The sequence below is a fragment of the Parasteatoda tepidariorum genome, chromosome 9 (genome assembly GCF_982258835.1).
Source record: "Parasteatoda tepidariorum strain Cologne lab strain chromosome 9, Ptep-v5.0, whole genome shotgun sequence".
Lineage (NCBI taxonomy): Eukaryota > Metazoa > Arthropoda > Arachnida > Araneae > Theridiidae > Parasteatoda > Parasteatoda tepidariorum.
Genome location: NC_141763.1, coordinates 77,298,349 through 77,322,655, shown reverse-complemented (window position 1 = coordinate 77,322,655; position 24,307 = coordinate 77,298,349). Strand labels below are relative to the sequence as shown.

Below are 24,307 nucleotides of genomic sequence, written 5' to 3'. Positions count from 1 at the left end.
ATGCTCGCTATGATTATGAGTAAATGCTATGATTATGAGTATGATTATGAGTATGCTATGATTATGAGTAAAAATTATGCTCGCATAATTTTTATTTTCAAATTAGGCAGTTGTAAATAAAATAAGACGAAGAATTATTGTTCCTGCCTTCTAATAAATCGGTTACAAAATATTTTGTAACCGACAACTTCGATGCATAATTAGTTTGTTTACGTTCTACATGACTTCGTGCTTGTATTTGTGTTAAATAAGAAATATGGGACGAAAGAAATGAAATCGTTGTGAAAAAATATAAATTATATCACTTACAGAAACTTGATACTCGACGGGCTTGGCTTACTTGAAATAGAAATGGTAAAAACAGTTACTAACGTAAACAAATGCCATGTTTTAGCAACCAATCAGGATCGAGATACTAACATTACGTCACTTGCAGTTATCCCATTTGGTGACCTAATTCACGAATGCTACCACTTTATATCGTTCATGGAATTTATCTGACATTGTAAATAAAAAAATAAGTACTTGCAATAAGTGGTTTTTTAATCAAATAGAGATATAAGGTATCAAATATCAATGGTGTTATCTTTAAAATTAGTGAAACATTGAATCGACTATAATTTAATTTAAAACAATACCAAAATCTTAACCAGTCTTAACCAAATCTTAACAATCAGAAATTTTCGCTTATCCAGCTCAAACGGTTCATCGTAAAATCTTCTAACGTCGACAGTGACCTTCCCCGTGCTTCGAACTGTCTGTATGCCAAATTTTATCACTTTCGGTCGGATGGTTTAGGAGTCTATAAAGGACCCACAAAGAGACAGGCGGACAGATAGACATTCATTTTTATATATATAAATTTGAAAAAAATTAAATTGTGAGAAAAAAATTAATCCTTCTTAAAAATATAATTTTAACAAAATTCAAAATTAGACTAATATTTTTTTGAATAGTTTTTGACCCAAAAATTTTTTAAAAAAGCCATGTTTTAAACTTTTATTTCATGAGGATTGAGGAATCAATTTAGTTTAAAAAATTAGATTTTTTTCTGTTATAATTGAGTTTAATAAAATGATGTAAAAGTGTTTATCTTATCATTCAAACATATTCCTATATGTTTAAAAATAATGAATAGTTTGATTACTTTTTACTCTCGTAATTTACTTCGGGTAAATGAGTTTTATAATTATGTACAAACAATGTCCGATTTCCTTAAAGAGTTCAGTAATACAGTGAAATACTCAAAATGCAAAATTCTTATGAACTTTCAACCTCTCCTTTGACCAAACTATTTAAATCATATTTAATTTTCCGAATTGGAGATACTTTAGATTTTTTAGGGGACAAGAAAGGATATGTTTATGGATAAGTTATGTGATATATCCATAAAGATAAATCCATAAATAAAGGGTTACGTCAAGTTGCACTTTTTGTCTGAATTATAAGCTTTATATATGACGTGCATTGATTTCTAAGCAAATTTAAGATATGTCCTCTTAACCCTTGCCTTTCAGTAATATAAAAAATATACGGAAAAATTAAAACCTTAATGAATTTGAACCTAAAGATTGGATTTCTAGTTTTCCATTGTTATGAAATGTTTGCCATTTTTTATAAGCTTTTCTATACTAAATATTTATTTCAAACATATTTATAGATATTATATTCATTTCTCTAAATATTTGTAGGAATCCCAAATACCCAGCATGGCAAAACTTTTTCTCTTAATTGCTGTAAGTATAAATTTTTTAAGTGAATTTAAATATTTTATGTTTATCATATTGACATTAGTTTTTTTTAGTGTTTAATTTATTATATTTTAGTACAGTTATAAAATAATATGTCCTAGTACCAGAGGTTAAGTTACCATTTGTTAACTCGTCGCTGACGACTGGATATATAGGGCTACGCACTAAGTAACTGAGTTTCTAGATATTCTAGTGCAACAGAGTTGGACTTAAGAATTACAGAGTCTGAGAATATAAGTTAGACAATTTCTTATGACATGTGGAAGACATTGAAACCATCGAAACCATAGGAACGCCTCGTTTAAAGTTAATATTATTCTTACTTTGCAATAAATGTTTTACTATTTTTCAGTTTCTACATTCTTTAATGGTTTTAGACACCAAAAGTTTTTTTTTATATTATTCATCTGTTAACATTTTAAAACTTGTTCATATTTTTCATGAAAATAGTAGCGAGCAAAAATTTTAGTCTGGCGTGCACCGATAGAACTGAATTTTAAATCAAGTCTTTGTTTTTCTGCTGTTTGTTTAATTTTTCACATTAAGAACTTTTTAATTCAACAGTCAATAATCATTTAAAAAGCTAAAACTTGTTTTTAATTATATTCTAGATAAATCATTTTAATAAATTTTGTTCTATTAGATATGACCATGACCTCGGTTTTATTATTCTGATGGTCAAAGTATTAGAGTTTTAAATTTGCAAAATATTTTAATTAAAAATTATGTTCTTGAAGTTGCGCATCTTTCCTCCGTACCTACATAATTGAGAATTTCGGTGCATGTTAAACCACGACAGCATTTAAGTTCTCCGCAACCTAAACTTGGTTCAACTTCGGGCTGTATTAAACATTTAAATTTCCTACAACCTAAATATGGCTCAATTTCGGGCTGTATTAAACATTTAAATTTACCACAACCTAAACATGGTTCAACTTCGTGTTAGTATTATGAATGTTTAAACATTCACATTTGTTGCAACTAAAATATGAACTACTTAAAACCATTTGAATATCCTTAAAATTTATTATATTATATATAAAATATTTTAATTCTGCATCACAAAATATACATTAAAAAATGAAGATTTCAAGTTACACTTAATCACATTCTCGTTTTCGAGCACTCTTCGTATATTCAGAAATTATTTTGCAAATGCCTTGCATATTCATGATTTTTCGAGTATATTCATAAATTATATTCATAATATAATTCATAATTTATTTCAAATATATTCTTATATTCATGAATTATTTCAAATAAGCATAATATATTCATAGATTTCTGTGCGAAACACACTCCAAAATAAAAATAAATAAAAAACTATTTTATTGAAACATAATCACTAATTTTACATAATTGTTTTACAGGTAGCCTCAGTGGTTGTTTGTGCTGCTTTGGCTAGAGGTATGTAGTCCTTGTTTTAATTCTAAGAAAATACTTTCTAATGCATTAAGCAATTAAACTTTACGTAAAAACATATATTAATTTTCAATTTCTTTTAAAGTTTGCATTAACGAAAATATTTATCAATCAAATTCTTCATTTGACTTTTATTTTCGAATATTGCTGGCCTATACAGGAAAACTGTTAATGGATGGTTGACTGTGTAAAGCTAAGCTCAGATGGCGCTAGGGGTTAAAATTCATCATAAGACTTCCGGGATACTACTTTCGACTTCTTTTCACGCCTAAACTTGAAAAAGAGCTCCATCTAATATTGTTATACTAATAGTATTTACAATATAATGCGTTCTTTCAATTTAAATTTCAATGAAATAAGCAACAAAGGAATTCGGAAGACTTCGCAAGCATGCTATGATGCAAAACAAACAATATCAAATGGTACTATTTTACACAAATATAGCCAAATAAGGGATAATACTAAAAAATGGCAAGCCTTACACTTTATTTATGTTTTAATATTATTTTATGTGCCATTGTGATTATTGTTCTATTTTTTTTAAGGTCAAAGCGAATGTGAGAAGCGCCGAGAGGAAGCTCTGAAGCATGAGACCATCATGAAGCTCATCCCTAAGTGCAAAGATAATGGTGACTACGAGGAACTGCAATGCTACAAAGACAGCAAGTTCTGCGTCTGCTACGACAAAAAAGGACATCCTGCTAGTCCAATTTTGTCCAAGCTCACGGAGTGTGGATGCTTCTTGGAAAGGAAGCGCAAGATTGACAGCAGTAAGCTATTATTTCAATATGGTTAATTTTTAATCTACATGCTAATTAGCTGCCGAATCTTTTGATTTTCGCTAGATATCTTTATCACTGTTTGACAAAGTGTTTTTAACTATCATTTTGACCACCACTATGCATAAATAATTTAAATAAACATTCATAATTCATAAAAAAAAATCTTAAAAAAATCTTAAATGACTGCATAGTTGTAACTAGAGCCCGGATTTTGATGACCTAAAAAATCTCAATTAATGCCCTTAAAAAGTGCAAAAAATGCCCTTAACTGCAAAAAATGCCCTTAAAATGCGAAAATTGCGCTAAAAAATGCCTTATGACATGACTTAAATAGAAGTAAAAATATTGAACTAAAACAATGTTTTACTCTTTAAAATTATTATGAGTCGTTTCAAAAAATATAAAGCAATGCAATACTTCTTCTACGTTCATTAAAGTTTGAAAAATATGTTTTATATCCTAAAATAACACAAAAAAGGAAAATATATTGACTCCAAAACATTTTCATTTTGTATAGAAAATTAAATGAATATAACAACTTCCATCTCATAATATTACTAAATATCAGAATTACAGTGGATTATTAAATTTTTTTCAATATTTTAAAATGTAAACGAGCGTCTCTTGTCTGAAAGCAAATTTTTATACCAGGAGAAGCTTGTTTCAACGTCTACTGATGTTATTGGTGCGTACTAAAGGACGGTTACACTTACTGACAATTCTTCTTCAATTTGAAAAGATGTTGCTTCACCTTTTAATATCCTAAAGATTTTCTTCATTGTTTGGATGCCAGTGTAATTATAAAAAATAATAAAAATTAGAAAAAAATTAACAAAAAATTTAAAAAATGCTTTAAAATGCAAAATACGCCACAAAATTTAAAGAAAATGCTCTATAAATCTCAAAAAATGCTCTAAAGGTCAAAAAATGTCCAAAAATGAAAAAAATGCAAATGTCATAAAAATCCGGGCCTTAGTTATAACATACCTGCTTTTAAAACCAACTGTTATATCGGTACCACTACAAAGAATCTTAACCAAAAAGCTATAGCTAGGATAATAGAGACAAGATCGCCTCATCCTGAACCTGACATGGACTCAGACTCGTTTGCTGAAAGAAACTTTTAGACTCTGATTAAAATTTTACATGCTTTCTTACTTCCTTCAAACATACGAAACCCTATTTGATTAACTTGTTTTTCTGCACAATAAGCTAGTGGAAATTCCGAATGCCTATAAAGTGCCGATTAGGAAACATTAGTAGGGAAAAAATGACTGTAAAAATGCAAACTCTGAAAATATTGTGACTGATCACTAAATACCATCAAGCCATTTCTAAGGTTTGCGAAATTCTTGTTAGACCCCAGTTTTCAAAAATGAGCCAAAGCTCACTTTTAATGTGTATATGTTACTGTTAATGACCGAAATCTGTGTTTGTTGACTTCGACCGGTAAATGTTGACTGTCACATAGTCGCTTTGGTAAATGTCCGAAATATATACTTGGTCTAGTTCAGTGCCACTTCCACATTTCATGCCACATACATTTCCTCGGTATTTCCATCAGTGTTTCCCAAAGTGTGGTACGCGTACCCTCAGGGGTACGGGAACAGTTTAGCGGGGGTACGTGTTCTTATGCGAAATAACTTGTGACAAACGAAAATTTCAAAAAATTTTATTTAAAAACAAAGCTCGTCATGAAAGTTGTGGTTTTATGATGAATTATGATGAGCAGACAGTTGTGGTTTTCAAACTGGTATCACAACTGGTATCACAGAAAGTTAATGTTTTCCGAAAAAAAAAATAGAAATGAAATATTCTTTCTACAAGTTATTTTATCTTTTCAAGAAAAAGTAGATCTATGAAAATGACGCCTAGCAGTATTATTGCTGTTTGGAGAGATAATGGTTATTAATATAAAAAAAATTAGCCGACCGGCATGTGTAGGGGGCAGGGAACTGTCCTTGCATCAGAAAGGTTCTGGGTTCGAATGCCAGGCAAGGCATTGATGTTCTTTCCTTCTCTGTCCTATCTGTCCTCACTGTGAGAGTGACGTTGGCCCACCTAATGTGGTTCCCACCTAATGTGGTGTCTCTTCGATTGGAGTTTCTTATTAAAAAATTATAAAAAAGGGAGAGAAATCCGATTAAAGTATATTTTTATTTCAGTTTTGTGGCATATATTATTATTTCAGTCCAAGTGGATTTTGTTTAATGTGAAAAAAATCCTACATTATGCAAAAATTGCTAAAAATTAAAATTTATTGTTCATGTAGCAATTAAAAAAAACTAAATACAGAAAATAAGAATTGAATTTTTCAAGCATTTTATCTCATTTATGAATTTACTTTCTTCTAAGCTACACATTTCTGAGTGAATATCCCATTTCCTGCAGTTCAAAACTCAGGTCACTTGAGGTTAAAGGACATTAACTTCACCAAAAAATTAAACTTCTTATGTCATTTTAATTTTAGACCACGACAACGCTTTCATTCCTCAGTGTGAAAATAACGGTAGCTGGACACCAAAACAATGCTGGGACTTCAACAACAGTTGCTGGTGTGTTGACAAGAACGGCAAACAAGTCGGAGACATCAAGCACGAAGGAAAGGGTCTTGACTGCTAAGAAAATCAATTTTGTCCAATTATCTGATTAATAAAATCTTAACAAACTGTTTATGAAGACCTGGTTAATCTCATTTTCAAAATTCCATCTATGCTGCTGTGCCAACCACTGTAAAAAGGCCAACCGTCTCAAGGTTATGTAATTTCCCCACTCTCCACATAGAACCCTGTTCGTTGTCATTGTTATGGAATATCTTGTTTTTTTATCCACACCTGTCTATTCCAATTTCTTACTGAAACGTACTATCGTGGAGGAAAATACAAGATTTGCCAAACCATGGCAACGGAGAAGAGAAAAATTAGGAGTGTAGGAAAATCACATAATCTAATGGAGCTTATTTACAATGAGTATAAATGACAAGAAAATCCCTGACAACTCTGTGTTTTCAGAAGATACCATAAATCCGGATTATTAGGATCCACTCTTTTGAAATTACAAAAGTCTATATCATTATGAAATTACAAATAAAACTATGCTAGTCAGGCTATCCAATTTATTTTTTTATTTATTACAGTAATGCTTTCAGTTTATGACAGCCCTTAAGTTATATTACTTGAACCCACTTTTTATTTTATTACACTAATACACTAAAATTTAAATTGAATAAATTTGTAGAGAACGAATTCCAAGATGGACCAAAATATCTAATCCTAAGAAGCATATCGGCCCCTTAGGCATATTAGTATGTATCCCTTAACCCTAGGCAGTTTTCGGTGTTAGATATTCTTAAGTATTTTTACGGTTCCCTAGCTTCCGACTCTTAAGAAGAAAGAATATTTTAATATATCTATAATTATTAATCGCAGCGAAAAGGAAACATAATTAACAAAGAAGCTAGCGTATACGTATAACCGAAAAATTTGTTTTCCGTTTAATCAAAATTGAATAAAATACCATAGAATTTCATTGATCAAGTCTATATGTTTTTGTCAAATTAATTATGATTATATTTTGTTGGATATATAATTTGGACATATAATTGATCTACAGACAAACTATTTGGGAAGGGGCCATACTGGACCCTATCAGTCTTTCTAGGTATACAGCGATGCGCAGTGTTAATAAAGTGTGTAGTGCGGTATTTCAGCGTAACCTTCACAACTCTGGTAGAATCTCCATAAAATCCTCCTATAATAATCTAAAATCATAAAATCATCCAGACGCTACAAAGAGCTTAGATCTTATAGACTAACTGAAAACTCCATATATTACTTCAATATACCAGTGCTAGAAGCGACTTTCGTTTCAGATGCAAGCTTTAAAAGTAATTAAAAAAGGGATCATCGAACTATATAGGGAAGGGATGGCGAACCAATGGCACGCGTGCCATTTATGGCACGTGACACAATAATTTGGGCACCCCACCGATCGCAATTGTTATTGCACTATGAATTGTTATTACACAAATGTTATTACATTATGAAGCATATGTAACAGTTAAATTAAAATTCACAAAAACAAACAAAATAATAAACAACTATTAATAAAAAAAATTAACAATTAATGCTAAAAAAACAATTAATAACCATAGAAAACAAGTTAACAATAAGTAACTAGCAAAAAAAATTAACAGTCTTGCTTAAACTAACATCTTACAACCTAATATAAGTTATTTGTCATCTAATCTGCAGCAACAGAAGTCACACTGATGTTACTTTAAGTTGAATTACGCCTATAACTGAGACATTGCAAAATGTTTTTTTTTTCGATGTAAATAGAGAGTTTTGAGCAGATAGTATTTAGTATTATTATTTTCCCAATAATCACGAAGTCAAAATTATTTGACGGCACGTCTATGACATCATTAAACAATTTTTTAGAAAAAATGGCACGTTGGTGTATAAAGGTTCGCCACCCCTGATATAGGGTATGAGACCAAATGACTCTGATACTAATTCATGCAAAGGAAAAAAGCATATGAAAGGCTTCTTGTAAAGCCTTAACAAGCTTTATTCCATTTTACAAATTTCTTACGAACATAATTTAGGATACACTTTCTAGGCCTTTGTTGAATTTTTACATGAAATTTCACTTATCTGAAAATACAAAGCATTTTGATAAAAATCTGCCGTTTAATGTTGAAATTCCTCATAAATGCTCACCAACAACCGCCATTGATACGCAACCAATCTTATTTCTCGCAACAAAACAGAAATTTTCTTTGAAAATAAATATTATTCGAGTTACTTAACACTTGCCGCTGTTAGGGTAATGAATTTGTTATAATAAAAATTTTCTTATTAATTAAAATTTTTTTAACTCAAAGGAATATGTAATGTAACTCCCGAGTGAAGTTGTGGGACAAACTCATTTTCACGGAGTGTATTTTTGATTGTAGCTAATCCGATTTTATCTCACATAAAAAGGAAAAATAAAAATTAAAAATCTCAGACAGTTGGTGATATAGTAAGAAATACTTAATTCATCTATATTTGAGATAATCTTTATCATCACAATCATCAATATCATCCATATCAATCAATCAATATCAATCTTTATCATCAATAAAGGCTGGAATTTTTTTTTCTATGCAAGTACAGGCAAAAAAGAAAGGCTGGCTATCATTAACATAGACTTGTTCAAGCAGGTAACAGGTGGTCAAGATGCACAAACTAGGACCCTACTTACTTTATTTTAAAAATGTTAAATTTCGTATATATCATTTGGGCAACTATTTTAATATATTTCCCAATCTTTTATGAAATGGCATAAGTATTGTCCTAATTTCTTAATCTTTAAGGGTGTCCTGCATTTCCATCATGCGAATGGGGACACTTGGGAACGATCTTAAAATAGTTTCCCAAGTAACATATGCATAATTCAGCTTTTATAAACTGACGTAAGTAGGATCCCATTCTCTTAACCTTTTAAGGTATTCTGTAGGAGGTTTACATCATACGAACTGTCTGGCTACTTGGAAAACGATCTTAAACTATTTAACCAAATAGCATATAGAGAATTCAGCTTTTATAAAACGACATAGGTAGGATCCCATTTTGTGCACCTTTGTCACCTGTTACCATGATTAAAATAGCCAACCATTTTTACCTGCCTGCACGTACTTGCGAAGAAAAAGTTTCCGCCCTTGGGACGTGATGTCAGTATAGCCTTCACAGACTCTTGCAACATCTCTTTTGAATACTGATATCTTAGTGTCAATTTTCAAAATGTTGCAAAGATGCAACATTTAATTTTTGACATTTTGCATAATGTTGTGGAAATGCAATAAACCCATCTTTCAACAAATTTTTAATTTTATAATAATCTTTTTATTATTTTTGCTTGCTCAAAATGATGTATTCCAATGTATTAGTATTTTCATTTGCAAAACGAAGTTTTGAGATATAAAGTGCTAGGTTAAATATTAAAACATTTAATCATTAATTTTAAATTACACTATTTTCTTTTTCAAGCAAATAAGTCACAATTCAGACTGTAATGAAAAACGTATTTTAGTTTACATTATTAAATAATTCTTTATTATTTCATTTCAATTTCATTTTAATCAATATCTCCTCTTCAATTTTTTTACTTATTTAGTTGAAAATATACTTTTCCGATTGAAAAGAAAACTGAAGTATTTTATGAAAATTATTAATGTTTTTTTCTTTAGTTTTTATTCATTTTAATTACAAAAGAATGAACGTTTTCCAGGAGAAAAATCGAAAAGTTCGCCTCATTAGTTTTGTTCATCTTTATAAAATGACGTGCGTAGGATCCCATTTTTCTCAACCCTTAAATGTGTCCGGCAGGTGGTTTCCAACATACGAACTGTCCGGTTGTTTGCGAACCTTCTCAAAATAATTGCCCAAGTAACATATACAAAATTCGTCTGTTATAAAATGAGGTAAATATTGTCCCATTTTCTTGATACATTAGCAAATTTTGTTATTCTTTCTGACATAAAAGCTACTCTGTGTTAAATTGAATTTTTAGATAGCCTGTGGTGATAACTTAAAATGTCGAAACTCTATCTGTAAATTGCATCATTAAGGTAAAAGTGTCGCCTTCCAGTGGACTCTAAGCCGCTATGGAATTATGGGAATTTAGAGTGCATACGAATCAACCTGAAAGTTATATGCAACAAATCCACAATAACCCCGGCCTCTTTTCAGCATTTACCCTTTGTTGCAGAACTTTTATGAGACATATTCTCACATTTTTTTCATTATTTTGCATTAGTTTAGGTCAAAATAAAGGGAAAATATTATATGTAGCATTTCAAGCAACGAAATACAGCATGGAACACTGGTTTCTTTTTCTGAGTTAAAGGTGAAATCTTTCAAACACGGCTCAAATCCTAGCCATATTTCTTTCAAATTCGCACTTATTTGCGGTTATTCAGATCTAAGAGCGCCAGTAAAAAATATACTAAAAAGGACACCGGTTTCCCATTTGCTTCAAAACGCAAAAACGAATTATAAAAAGAAAGTTTCTACAAAATTTCATACAGAGTCAATGACAATTTCTTCTGACAAGAGCTGGAAAATTCTTCAACAAAACATCATCTCAGACTGACCACGCCAGTTGGCATAGTTTCGAATATTCACAGAACTACACAGTTTAGCCATGCAAATACTCCTCACTGACCTGGCGTATGAGCCATTGTGTTCTTATTATTGTTTCCTTTTTCCTATAGATGGCCACCACATTCTCAACAATAACTCTATGTTTTTTGTAATTTCAATCAATGACAAACATTAGAGCGAGAATTACATAGAGTTTGTCTAACGTTAACCTTAACACAAGCCTTATGTTCTGCACTTTAGCGACACGGTGATTTGTAGGGAAATTTTCACGCATGCTCTGTGTAGTTCAGGTAGTGTTGACGTTAGAGGAAACAGTAACGCTTTGCAAAATCTCTCTATTTGGAAGAGAAGAGATAAATAATGAGGAAATAACTTTTCCTTTTTTTTAAACCTTCCTTTCGTTTTCTTTATTGTTACACTGTCACCCTCTGCTATCGGAAAGAAATTTAAAAAAATGGTTTTAGCATTTTTTGCTTATTTTTTATGGCAAAAGTTTTTCTCAGAGATAAACTCTTTGGAATTTTTTTACACTAAACAAAAATAGTTCCAAAATTTAGAAAATATAAAAGCTACATTGAGGATTCATTTAAACATATTAAATTTTTTGCAGATAATTCTTCTTTTGTTTGAAAGGTTGAAAAGACATTAAACATAAATAGTTTCAAATACTTGCAATCTATTGTTTCATAATCACAAACTTTATATCATTCAACTGTGTATCAAACTTCATATCAAACTTTAAATGCGTTTTGAAACATATTTGAAGTTTGAAGATAGTACCTGATTTCAAAACAAAAATGCCTGGACATCTGTTTAACTTATAGTAGTAATATTAGTTTTTTTTTCCATGGTAATTTTATCGTCTTGGCGTTTGTTCTGAGAATTCACTTGGCGTGGGAATTCTAACAAATGTTATAACTGATTATATATTCACAAAGGGTTAATTCACGACACCATTATTCCTAACTTCTGAAGGGTGAGTGAATTTGATATTTGTTATATATTTGCAAAACATTATTTTAATTAAATAATTTATTTCATGTATTAATATTTTATATTGCATGGTAGTTTACTATTTTACATAATAATATTTTACAAAGTAAAGTTGCTAAATAGTATCTAAATAATTGTATAATGAAAACTAAAATTACCAATCAAAATTTTTCAAAACTTCAAAAAAGTTTAATATAAATAAAACATAAATGTGTTATTTTCTATACAATACAATGACAAAAATTGAATATATGCTTTTAAAAATAAAAATTATGCATCATGTTGCAGAATTTTAATTTTATAATTTCTATTTCGAAAACAATCTCAAGTTTGGAATTTACAATTATTAAATTAGTGCTTTAAATATTTAAATATATCACTCAAAAATATGAAAAAAATTTAAAATATTTTTTAAATTTCGGAAAAAATTTTTAGTTTAAAAAATTTATATTTAAGAAAAATTTAAATTCTAAATTTTCTGAATTAAAATAAGAACAAATAAATAAATAAATAAGTAAATAAAATCTCATAACATGATTTTTTTTAAAAATTTAGTAATATTAGATTAAATGAGATTAAAGAAAAATACAGAAATGAAATAGAAAACGACACTATTTTTTCAGATACAGTTTATAGTTACATAAAATTAAATATTAAAATTCTTTAAAGATATTTAAAATTTTCAAAATCATTCGTAAAAAAATATTCTACCTAATGTATTAAATTTTGTATTGTAATCTACCGAATATGAATTAAATTCTACCTAATGTATTAAAATGTATTAAATTTTATTTAAATCTTGTAAACTAAAGATCAGCTCAAAATACAAGCACGATAAAGGAATTAGTATTACAAATATAGTTACTAAAACTTTAAAAAAAACTTAAGAACTTTGAATTTCAAATTCATTTAACCCAATTTAATATGTTTTAAAACTTTTTATCAATCATGATTTTCATTAATTTATAATTTATATTTCAATAATTAATTAACCACAACTTATAGTTATTATTTTTGAAAAATTAATTCATGTGCATTTAATATTTCATCTCCCTGTCTAATTTTAGGAACGTGGCAAAATCTCCTGCATCCAATATGAAATACGCTCTTTTGATAGCTGTAAGTATATTATTCTAATAACACATATTACTGGCTCTGCTGATTTCTGATTAGGCTTAATATTCTTATTGGTTGCAGTAATAGATTTAATTGAAATATTCTTATTGTTCTTAAGATACTTTAAAATTCTTATAAGCCAGCAGCATTCTTATAGGGCAATAATATACGAATAAACTAGAATATTCTAGTTAAGTTGTAATATTCCTATTGAATATAATAATTGTAGCGAATAATATTCTTATCAAGTTGATTTTTTATTTGATTTTAAAATTATATTGCTTTTATATTACACAGCTATAAGAAATTATAATCTTAAAAGCTGCTGTTAGTTATAAAATAAAACTGTTATTAGGTTTAAAAGCGAATCGTTGTTTTATATTTCAGTAAAAGCACTTCAATATTTTGCTTAAATTCTATATATATGTGTTTACTAGGGTTAAGTTCAAAGTTTTTTAACAACTCTAAAATTTACTTCAAATCACTTTTGTGAATAACTTATTTAGAATCGTTCTCGAACTATCTAGCAATGTCTCTTATACAATTTAAGTAAACATATTATGAATAGTTCCGAAAAAGCAAATGTTCTTAAATCATGCAGCATGCAGACTGTAGTTTTAAAGTAAATTTGATTATAAATTACTATTTCTTAAAACGTTCTACATATAAAATAGTCGTATTTTATGTGTGCAATTATTATATTGTAAAATCTAGATTATCTAATCTATTTTCTCAAGAAAAGTAATAATTTTAATAATTCTAAACAATTTTTATGGAAAATTTTGGAATTAATTTAATTTCAATTACTTTATACATAGGTTGCCTCGATGGTAGTTTGTGCTGCTTTGGCTAGATGTAAGTAGTCGCAGTTTTAATGAAAATATCTATCCATAATATGTTGCAAGGTTCTGTTTACATCAAAAAATATTTCTTAACTATCGCCTATTAAAACTATCTTGTACAACTTATAAGTTTTAATGATAGCCAAACCGAATACACAGCACAACTGTATTCGAATTCTTCAACTCCTTCTCCAATCCCAACAGCTTAATTAGTTTTAAACTATATAGTAATGACATTTTTCTCCGTCTAGCTGTTGCCCGGGTGGATATAATTTGATTTCTTTTTTAACTATTTCTGTCACAAATAATTAGTATGGCAGAATGTGCCGCCATTGCACAATTTATGTTTTCTATTTCTAGAGCTGTTTTAGAAAGGTTCAGAGAAAAATATAAATAATTACTTCGTAGCTAAGTTTTTAATTCCATTGAAATGCAAAATCATTCTAAATAAATAATTAACGTATTCTAAATAATTCTCAACTATTCAACACTACTTTCATTATTACTTAAGACAATTTAACAGGATACAACTAAATAAATACTTAACGCATAACTAATTTTTTATTATTAACAAAATAATTATTTAAGGCAACCTAACAAATGCAACTAAATAAATACTTAACGCATGACTAATTTTTTAAACATTACAAAAATAATTTCTTAAGACAGCCAAGCAAAATAAATAACCATAGTGTTACAGATAGATAGAGAAATACCAGAGTGTATGGTGCCAAATAAGAGAAATATTTGTAGATATTATCTATCCAAAAAACACTAATTCTTCTCTTCGGCAAAATTATTCAAACTAGACTAACGAAATAATTAATCCACTCATTAGGTATATGTGGTTTCATTACGTCAGATAAACGCATTGCACCCTATTTTCAGATATAAACGAAATTCTTCCAAACTCGATTCATAACTTTTCTCTTTCATTTAAATCTTTTCATAAGATGTATCCATTTAGAGATTATTAGATTTTATGAAAAAGTGATCAAAAATTATTTTTAAGAAAAATGTACTCGTTCTTTATCCACCGACAGTAGTATATAAATTAACACTCGTTTAATTTGAATTCTAAATTCACGAGATCTCTGATATGTAACGGCAAAATTTTTTGTACTCTTTTTTAATGTTGAAAAGCATGCAGGATGTTCCAAAATTCGGTCGTCCCGCAGTGGACTGATCGTTAAGACACGGTTCCCAGCAGATCACCGAAGTCAGTCATCACTGGCTGCGGTTAGTGTGCGGGTGGGTGACCACTTGGATCAGCCTGCGTAGGGACCGAGGGTGTGCGGTATGGGTCCTCGTTAAACTGTGTTCTACAGTAAAGTGCTCGACTTCGCGTGCAGGTCGTCGGGCTACCATCCTCTGCAGAGCGGGAGGCGGGGCTGCCATCCCCTCCGCAGAGGATCAAAATTGCGATGGCATGTCTTCGGATCATCCTCAAGGATGTTTCCCAAACCATCGCCAATAGCCCATTGTGCAGCTATAGTGCGACGTAAATGAACAACAACAAAATTCGGTCGTCAAATTCAGAGGCATTATAAAGCACATCAAGACGAAGATAAAGCTCAGCTTAGAACGGTCGGTCACAAATCACGTTCATGGCAAGTTTTCTCTTGCAACCTTTTATCCTCCCTCTGAATTTGATGACCGAATTCCGTAGCACCTTGTGCAAAAAAAGCTTTTGCCACGAGCACAACTAGGATTTGAAAAGGAGTTTTTCACTATTGGGTACTACATAGCAACTCGAGAAGAAGAATAGGTGATTAGGCCTAACGATGTGATTTAAATCAGACATAATTGGATGCCTCAAAGAGTCGTCACGCGCGTGTGGAACCTTATTGGGTTTTATGCCACGATTTACCCACGATGTCGCTTATAGGTTTCCAATTTTCTTGAAAATTATTTTACTGAAGCGATATAGAAAACTGTCTGTTTTAGGTAATTTTATTTCCTTGGTTGAATCCCTTTTTTTCATAGCTCAAAGCGAATGTGAGAAGCGCCGAGAGGAAGCTCTAAAGCATGAAACTATTATGAAGCTTATTCCTAAGTGCAAAGAAAATGGTGACTACGAGGAACTGCAGTGCTACAAGGACAGCACTTTCTGCGTCTGCTATACTAAAGATGGACGTCCTGCCAGCCCTAACTTGTCCAATCTTAAAGAATGTGGATGCTTCTTGGAAAAGCAGCGCAAGATTGACAGCAGTAAGTTTTTTAATGTAAAACTTGCTATTTTATAAAGCAACTGAATCTCCTTCTTGCACGGAAACTTAGTAAATTATAGTAAATTCAATTAAAATTCTATGAAGACTGAACTATTTGAGCTAGAACATGTGAAATTTAAAAATTTAAAAATAAAAGTATCTATTGCAGTCACACAGTACTGAAAATTTCGTAAAGACTGCCATTAGATATATTTTTATAGTATAATTCAAAAAAGATATGCACATTAAGACTCTAAATTTAGCATTTAAACGAGAATAAACAAAAACGCAATCGAAATCTAACGAATAACAATGGTGGATGATGGATATCAAACACAGAAATTAAATTGCATCTTTGAGGTGATACTAATAATTGACTTTCAACTTTTCTCTATGTTCTCTGGGAATAAAACATATTCTGTTGTTTTGTAAGCTCGCCTTCTTTTATTATAATTTGTCTAATTTTATTTTTCAGACCGCTTATATAAGAGTTTGCGACCCTTAACCCAGTTTCTGATTCTAGTTGTCTATGATCACAGTGTCGTGATCTCAATACGGAACTCTCGCATTACAAATAGCACTAGCACACATACTTACTCTTTAGCACGAATACACTCGGATATGCGGGCCTGTGTAAGCGCTTTTTCCATCCTACCGGTTGCGATGGGGATAAAATGTATACTTTTTCGACAAGGATTATAAAAAATTAAATATTTATGACTCAAATTTGAAATGAATCACATCATTTACTTTGCACTATATGTATAAAAAAGTATTTGTGCAATTCAACTATTCAAACTAATACTTATTGTTTGGTAGCATATCAAATTTTAGCCAAAACATAATTATTTGAACAAAGAAGGGTCTTCATGACTGTAATGGTAAATATATATGAATATTTTAAAAACAAAAAAAAAACAAAAAAAACGTTAAAACCATTGTAAAGCAAAGTGTGACTCGATGGTGCAATGAATCGCAATGATCTCGCAGAGGTATTGTGTCCGTCATTGATTTAACTTTCTTTTCTCCTTCATACTTTTAACTTATGATCCATAATGCATGCAATTTTATTACTTCTCTTTTATGACAAAAATTCGAATAATGCATGAAAAGAGGATGATTTCGGATTACCCTGTATGTAACCTACTTGTATGCTTGTAATTTTTTTTATCTGCAAAAATTTTTCATTTTTGGAGCTAACGAAAGACTTACATTTGAGAAATGTGCTTCTTTAATCAGCTAGTTTAAATGAGCATTGAGGGCTTACAAGACATCTACAGAATTAATCATTGTTCGCTCACAAGAAGCCTATTGAAGGCCAAATATTTATAGAAGTTTGTAGTTAAAGTGATTATTCTTCATCACAATGGCACTTTCCCTTCGATGAACTCTACAAAGGTTAATCATCTTCTTACGATGTTTGAGCTATATTGCCGTACAATTGAAATACTACTACAAAGTGTTTCACGATAGATTTCGCGAAAAGTAGGTTGATAACTATTTTTTTTTCTATTGCTAATATTGCTGAACATTGAAATAGAATTCCGAAAAGTAATTTTTTTGTAATTATTCAAAAATGCCAAAGATTTAAAAATCTTAATTTTGATTTTTTTGCCACTTACATCGATTTTCCTATTGCACGGCAGTATACAGAGTTTCAATCGATTTATAATCACGATTGAAAGGGTCTACTATTACATCAATAAATAAAAATACTTGTGTTTATTTCTAGACCACGAAAACCCTTACCTTCCTCAGTGCCAGGATGACGGTAGTTGGAATCCTAAGCAATGCTACGACTACAACAACAGTTGCTGGTGCGTTGATAAAAACGGCAAGCAAGTTGGAGACATCAAGCACGAAGGAAAGGGTCTTGATTGCTAAGAATATTGATTTTGTCCAATTCTCCGTTCAATAAATGTGATTCGTTTCATGACAGTCTTTTTACTCTTAGTTTTTTCCTTAAAACTTTGTAAATTAGATTGAAAGGTGATGTCGAGAACTAATACTCTGACGTTTTTTTTTTCCTTTTTTCCGAAGTATAATACAATACAATACTATGTTTTATCATATCACAATCTTTCACGCTTTAGGATTGTATACTTTTGTAGTGGATCAATTTTTTTGCCCGATGGCAATGGACTCTGGTCACCAGATGGCAGCACCGAACTGCTAAAAAACTTATCTCTATTAAAATCAGACCTGGCAGCATAATATTGCATAATCAGATCAGTTGTTGTTGTTGTTGTTGTAGTTGTAGTTCATTTACGTCGCACTAGAGCTGTAATCAGATCAGGCAACACCATAATGAAATAAGCCGGAATACTTGTTTTTAATTGGGTATAATATAGCCTACGTCACAGGTTGTGTTGTTCCTACTAAATTTAACCCATGAACGGCATTTTCTGCGAGCCTAACTTCAAGCCACAAATAAACAAACGAAGTGTTCGATCGTTTAAATAGCTGCTCGCCAGATTTTATTGCATTATAAAGAAAAGTTATTGAAACTAAATACAACTAAATAAACAACAACAACTAAAACAAATAACAACAACTACTAATAACAATAACTAAATAAACAACAACTAAATTCCGTTCGTTTAGCATTGCGTCATATGTTGTTCCTACTAAATCGAAGTAGTTGTGTTTTTTTCATATTATACCCAATTATGGTGTTATCAGATCTGATTATAAAATACACTGGTTATCATAAATTAAGGAAAATTCACAAAAATCGCGATAACTCAAGAAATTACACATGGAATTTTATGAAACTTACCCACAATATACAACACATAGTAAGGTATTAAACAACATAAAAAGAAATTATCAGACATTAATAGTAGTATAGAAATTAGCACATGTATAAAATAAACAAATTGGAAGTATCGGTTTGCAATAGAAAAAGTACCTTTAATATGGAATATGATTGCCTCTAGAAGCAATACAGCACAAACAGCGATGTGTGATGCTTTCAATTATGCGGTCTATCAGTTCAATAGGAAGTGAGAGCCATTGCTCTTGTAAAGCAGTTGCAAGCGTGGCAAGGGTCTGAGGGGGCGGATTGATGGCAGATACACGCCTCCCTAGAGCATCCCAAACGTGCTCGATAGGATTCAAGTCCGGGGATCGAGCTGGCCACTCCATGCGAGTAATTGTTTCCTGTTGAAGATAATCATCAACAATGCGAGCTCTGTGTGGTCTTGCATTATCGTCCTGTAACAGGAAGCAATCACCAATTGCCCCGGCATATGGGCGCACATAAGCATCAAGGATGTTGTCTCGATAAACCTGAGCATTCACGGTTCCCCTTGGAAAGACATGGAGGTATGTGCGCCCTCCTAAGGATATGCCTCCCCAAACACAGACACTGCCTCTTCCGTATGCATCTCTTTCACGGATGTTTGATGGATGATAACGGGTCCCAGGTTCTCTCCATATCAAATAACGTCTACTGTCACTTTCTAGACTAAACCTGGACTCATCCGTAAAGAGAACAGGCCTCCATTGATCTGACGTCCAGTGGACATGTTGTCGGGCCCACTGCAAACGGTCTCTCCTATGGCGTGATGTGAGCGGCACGCAAATGGCTGGTCGTCTCGCATACAGACCACCTTCGTGGAGCCTTCTGCGCACAGTTGACGTTGACACCAACCTTCCGGTGGCTGCAGCAAGAGAGGATCTAAGATGTGTCGGAGTAGCGGTTCTATTCCTGCGTGCACTTAGTGTCAAATATCGGTCATCGGCACTGGTCGTAACAGTTGGCCGTCCTTGACTGAACCTCCTAGATGCCGAATCTGTGGTTTGAAATTGCCTCCAAAGTCTATGAACCACAGATGGACTCACATTTAGCCATCTGGCCACTTCTGATTGACTCTGCCCTGCCTCTAGTCTCCCGATGGCTCTCCATCGTAGTTCTTCAGGCAAATGATGCCTAGAGGTCATTATTACGAATTGGCTATCTCAGATTTTCAATGTCGCAATCACAGTAAAATTTGTGTGCTTTCTCTCAAACTTGGACTTTTATGCTCCAGGCAGATGACGTAAGCCGAGTGCAGCGCCACTAATTTGCATATTGCAATTTTACTCAGCTACTCTTAGTGGACAACATATGCAAATTTTGCACGGTTTGGCTTACTTTTGAAAGAGTTATCGCTATTTTTGTGATTTTTCCTTAATTTATGATAACCAGTGTATTATGTTGCCAGTTCTGATGCGTACAGTTCTGTACCGTCATCTGGTGACCAAAATCCATCGCCATCTGGCGAGAAGTTGATCCAATACTTATTAAAATTTCATTAATGCTTTCTTAAAACTCTGACTTTAATTCGGTTTTCAATTTTTATACATAGTTTTAATCGGTTCCAAAAACAGATAGTAACATGCAATTCTTTTCCGATGAATATCCGCGCGATAATTTAGATTTTTTTGCTTATTCATTCGAATACGAAAAACCTAGTAACTTAGTTGATATTAAAAACATTTTGAAAAGTAAACACTCAACTATTCATAGATCATTTTCACTCATTTTTCTTTTTACATAATCCTGTTTATTTCTTTTTCATTAATATTTTTTATGTGATAAGTTCTACTTTAAAAGTAGAAAAAATGACTACTTTTTGGATAATTTACCAAAAATCATTTATGAAGTAACTTAGCAGTAACATTTATCAGTATTTAGCCTTCTATTTCAAAAAGATTAATATCGCTGCACATGCATATAAATATGCATTATACTCAACATAGAAATAGATAGAGAACGAGAATATTCAAAATTAAAATATTTAAATCAAATCTCAATTTTTTTTAAGTGCTACGGAAAAAATCTACTTTGTTTTCCTTCACTTTCACACTTTTAAAAGAATAAGCAAACAAGCATAAAATAAAACAATTAACCAAACGATTAAAAAAATTCGAACTTGATTAAAATTAATAAAAGAAAATTATAAACTCACTCACTAACTATTGGCTATCCTTAAAATCACAACGAGACGCAATATACTTTAAACGTTGTCATATCCTTGACACTTTCCTAAAGTTTGTCACACCGCCTGCTTTTATTGGAATCAAAAATCTTTAGAGTCATTCTGTCGTTAATAGATTGCTTTAATTTGAAAGAGTTAAGGCAAATATTACAGTCACAGTTATTTTTTTTTGTATCTGTCGCTGCAGGCATTACAGTAATAATTAATTTTAAGCACTGTCTTATTACGGCTTTAAATACGTTGGAATGAGTGATATTTGGAAAAAATATATACTAATGAAAATAAAACTAGGGGAATGGTACATAAATTTTTCATTACCTCTTCCAGAATTTTAAATAGATTGAACTTCAATCAAGTAGTTCATACTTTCGTTATAACTATCATGGGAAAACTAACAACGACGCTAAATCCCGCATGTTTCAGTGTTTCAAATCAACAAAATTATTTCCATGAACATAACAAAATTCTTTAAAAAAAATATGTATATACAAAATTTACACTTGAATTCAAATTATACCTCATCATCAGAAAAATTCACCCCTTTTATCAAGAAAGTATCGCCTCTGCATTGATTGAGTCTAATTTGGGGGTCATTTGGTGTTATTCAATTTAAAGTAAAAAAATAAAATAATGCTTCATTTGTCTTAACAGTAATGTTTATATTTCCCCCTTCAAACCATCTCCCACTTTCAGTAAGTGAAAAATGGCAGCTTAATGGAGCACACACACTTTAAGTTTTTCTTTTATAATCAATTCAAAATGACTTAAATATAACCATCGCCATTTAGAACTGACACGTTAAAAGTAAAAACATTATGAAGAATAAAATCAATTGTGGAATGAATAAAGAATAACTACTCGTAAAAACCCTATGAACTCTGGGACGATTTGAGAGAACTTACCCAACACTTGATTGGTCACATTCAGTTAGCGATAAATTCTGCTATTAACAATATGTATTTCTTCTCCCACACTATTACTTAATTTTCATTGCCAATACGTAAACATCTTATCCAATAATACAGTTTGTTTATAGAAAGAACTCCCCTCGCTACGAAGTTTAAGGCCGTCTGCTGCTATGAAAACAAGAAATAGTGCATTTCAAAGAGGAGAGCTTCTTTCTCCACTAATTCCCTTTCTCGCGCCGATCAGAGCTATAACCTGTCTGAAATAATGACCTACTTACTAATAGTTAAACCACGTAACTAAAGTCACCGCCACTATTTCAGACGAATGTCTAGGGGAGTTCTTTACATAGACTAACCATACTTACATTTTGGAGAAGTTTTATACTACATATACAGAGGGTAGAAGATGAAACACAGCACACAGAACTTATTTTAGATTTCAGAATTAAGGTAATCGAAAATAAAACAGAATGCTTTTAAAAAAGTTGGTCAGATTCTATAGAGTTTTTTTTAATTTTCACGCATTAGAATATTCATTTATTGTTCAAGTAGTAGAGAAAAGTTTTAAGAAAATGACGATCAAAATAGAACAAAAAACATCAATATATGGAGCAAATGGCGTGGTTATTTTTAAATTATTACCATTCGTTGTATCTGTAACTGATTCATCATTAATGGATTTCCTGTGGACAGATAAGTGAAAAGAGACGTCAGCTTAAATATAAAGCTGTGAGAGAGAAGGTTTATTTTTTCAGTCAAGCATTGGTTGAAATTGGTGAATTAAAATTGAATTAACATTGGTTAATCAAATCTTTAATAAGTAAATCTTGCTTTTAACTATCCAGTTAAAAATAATCAAAATTAAGATAAATAAATTTGCGCACGAGTCAATTCTTGCGCTGCTTTTGTTTAACATTCATCAAAACGAAAACGAGGGTTAATTGAGCTGAAAGCATTCATATTTACGCATAAAGAAACCACAAATCATGAAATAGCAACAAGATTTGTTTTGAAATTATTTTCACCATGTACGTAATTTAAATTATCCTCGAGAAGTTATTGCCTGACAATAGTCAATACAATAATTAAAACATCTCATGGGCATTAGGAAGTGTGAAATCAGAAAATGCATTTGTCAAATATGCATCTGTGGCCGTCATCGATGCTGCGGACACAGGAAAGAAAAAGTTCCTTTTGCCCAAGATAAAGAGGCTTTTCAAGCAATAACCGAACACAAATATAGATTCAAACCTTTTGGCTGTCTACCAAGACAACAGCCGATAATTCCTTCTGCCGATGCAAAGTGGAAAGGAGATGAACCTCTTGTCAAACTATCAACCACCAAAGAAGATTATGTACCTAAACCAATTTCAAAACGCACTGCCAAGAGACCTAAAGCATACAAAGAACCTAAAGTTCAATTCGCTGATTGCACTACTTATAGGCACGATTTCATACCAAAGAAATGGCAGCCAAGAAGCTTGATTAAGAGCGAGGACAGCAGTGATGCATTGAAGATGCCAGGAAAAATGGAAGGTGCCTCGACTTACAGAACAAGTTACACTCCAAAGCCGTGCTTACAAAGGGAACCAGCTGAAGTGAAGAAGGGAACTTTAACTATTTTAGGGCAGCCTTTTAAGGGTAAGTTGCATTTCAAAAATATAATAATTTTATTTTAATCAAATCTCATTCTTTGCCTTAAGAAGGGCTAGCAATTATATTGTACTCTTTAATATATAAAGGGCTTCAGGCAATTTAATGATAACCACACTTTTTAAAGAGATATTATTTTCCTCATCAAGTTAATTCTTTGTATAGCAACTAAATAGTTTCTTATAAGTTTCATGTACTTCCACTAGATAACATCAAAATAAACAGAAATATGTTACTGACTACTACATGCAAGTCGTGGTGTATTTAAAAAAAAGATAACTATTCTGAGCACTTTGAAAATGTGGCTTATCATTAAAACATCCTAACCCTTTGATATACACGAAAAGGATTGCCAAAAAAAGAGTCACAAAAACATAAAATTTTAAGTTAATCAATGAGTTTTGTCTAATATAAAGTAGTTATAATATAATGCAGACCCTTTGACTGAAGAAAATCCCCTAGACCAATCAAATTAATGTAATTGCATGAGAATA

General features: G+C 31.3%; 3 protein-coding genes across 4 annotated transcripts in view; all 3 read left to right on the top strand.

The window, feature by feature from the left end:
• Window positions 1-1,691: 1,691 nt before the first annotated feature.
• LOC107437571 (U24-ctenitoxin-Pn1a) lies at window positions 1,692-6,628 on the top strand. Its single transcript, XM_016049629.4, has 4 exons — window positions 1,692-1,736; window positions 3,122-3,158; window positions 3,719-3,943; window positions 6,426-6,628. Exons 1-4 carry the CDS (start codon window positions 1,710-1,712, stop codon window positions 6,575-6,577), a joined length of 441 nt encoding a protein of 146 aa, XP_015905115.1. The 5' UTR covers window positions 1,692-1,709; the 3' UTR covers window positions 6,578-6,628.
• Window positions 6,629-12,019: 5,391 nt separating this feature from the next.
• Window positions 12,020-18,200, top strand: LOC107437572 (U24-ctenitoxin-Pn1a). 2 transcript variants are annotated; one of them, XM_071186432.2, is made up of 5 exons: window positions 12,020-12,082; window positions 13,167-13,218; window positions 14,034-14,070; window positions 16,044-16,268; window positions 18,000-18,200. In XM_071186432.2, the coding sequence occupies exons 2-5, from the start codon at window positions 13,195-13,197 to the stop codon at window positions 18,149-18,151; spliced, it is 438 nt and encodes a 145-aa protein (XP_071042533.1). In that variant the 5' UTR covers window positions 12,020-12,082; window positions 13,167-13,194; the 3' UTR covers window positions 18,152-18,200. The 2 variants fall into 2 exon arrangements, with proteins under 2 accessions (XP_071042533.1, XP_015905116.1); XM_016049630.3 differs by lacking the exon at window positions 12,020-12,082 and adding an exon at window positions 12,083-12,170.
• A 4,948-nt stretch (window positions 18,201-23,148) lies between these two features.
• LOC107437565 (uncharacterized) overlaps window positions 23,149-24,307 on the top strand; it is a 10,501-nt gene continuing 9,342 nt past the window's right edge. Inside the window, exon 1 of the mRNA XM_016049624.4 lies at window positions 23,149-23,801. Coding sequence (XP_015905110.3) covers window positions 23,258-23,801 — 544 coding nt within the window. The 5' untranslated portion in view covers window positions 23,149-23,257. The remainder of the gene's footprint in view (window positions 23,802-24,307) is intronic.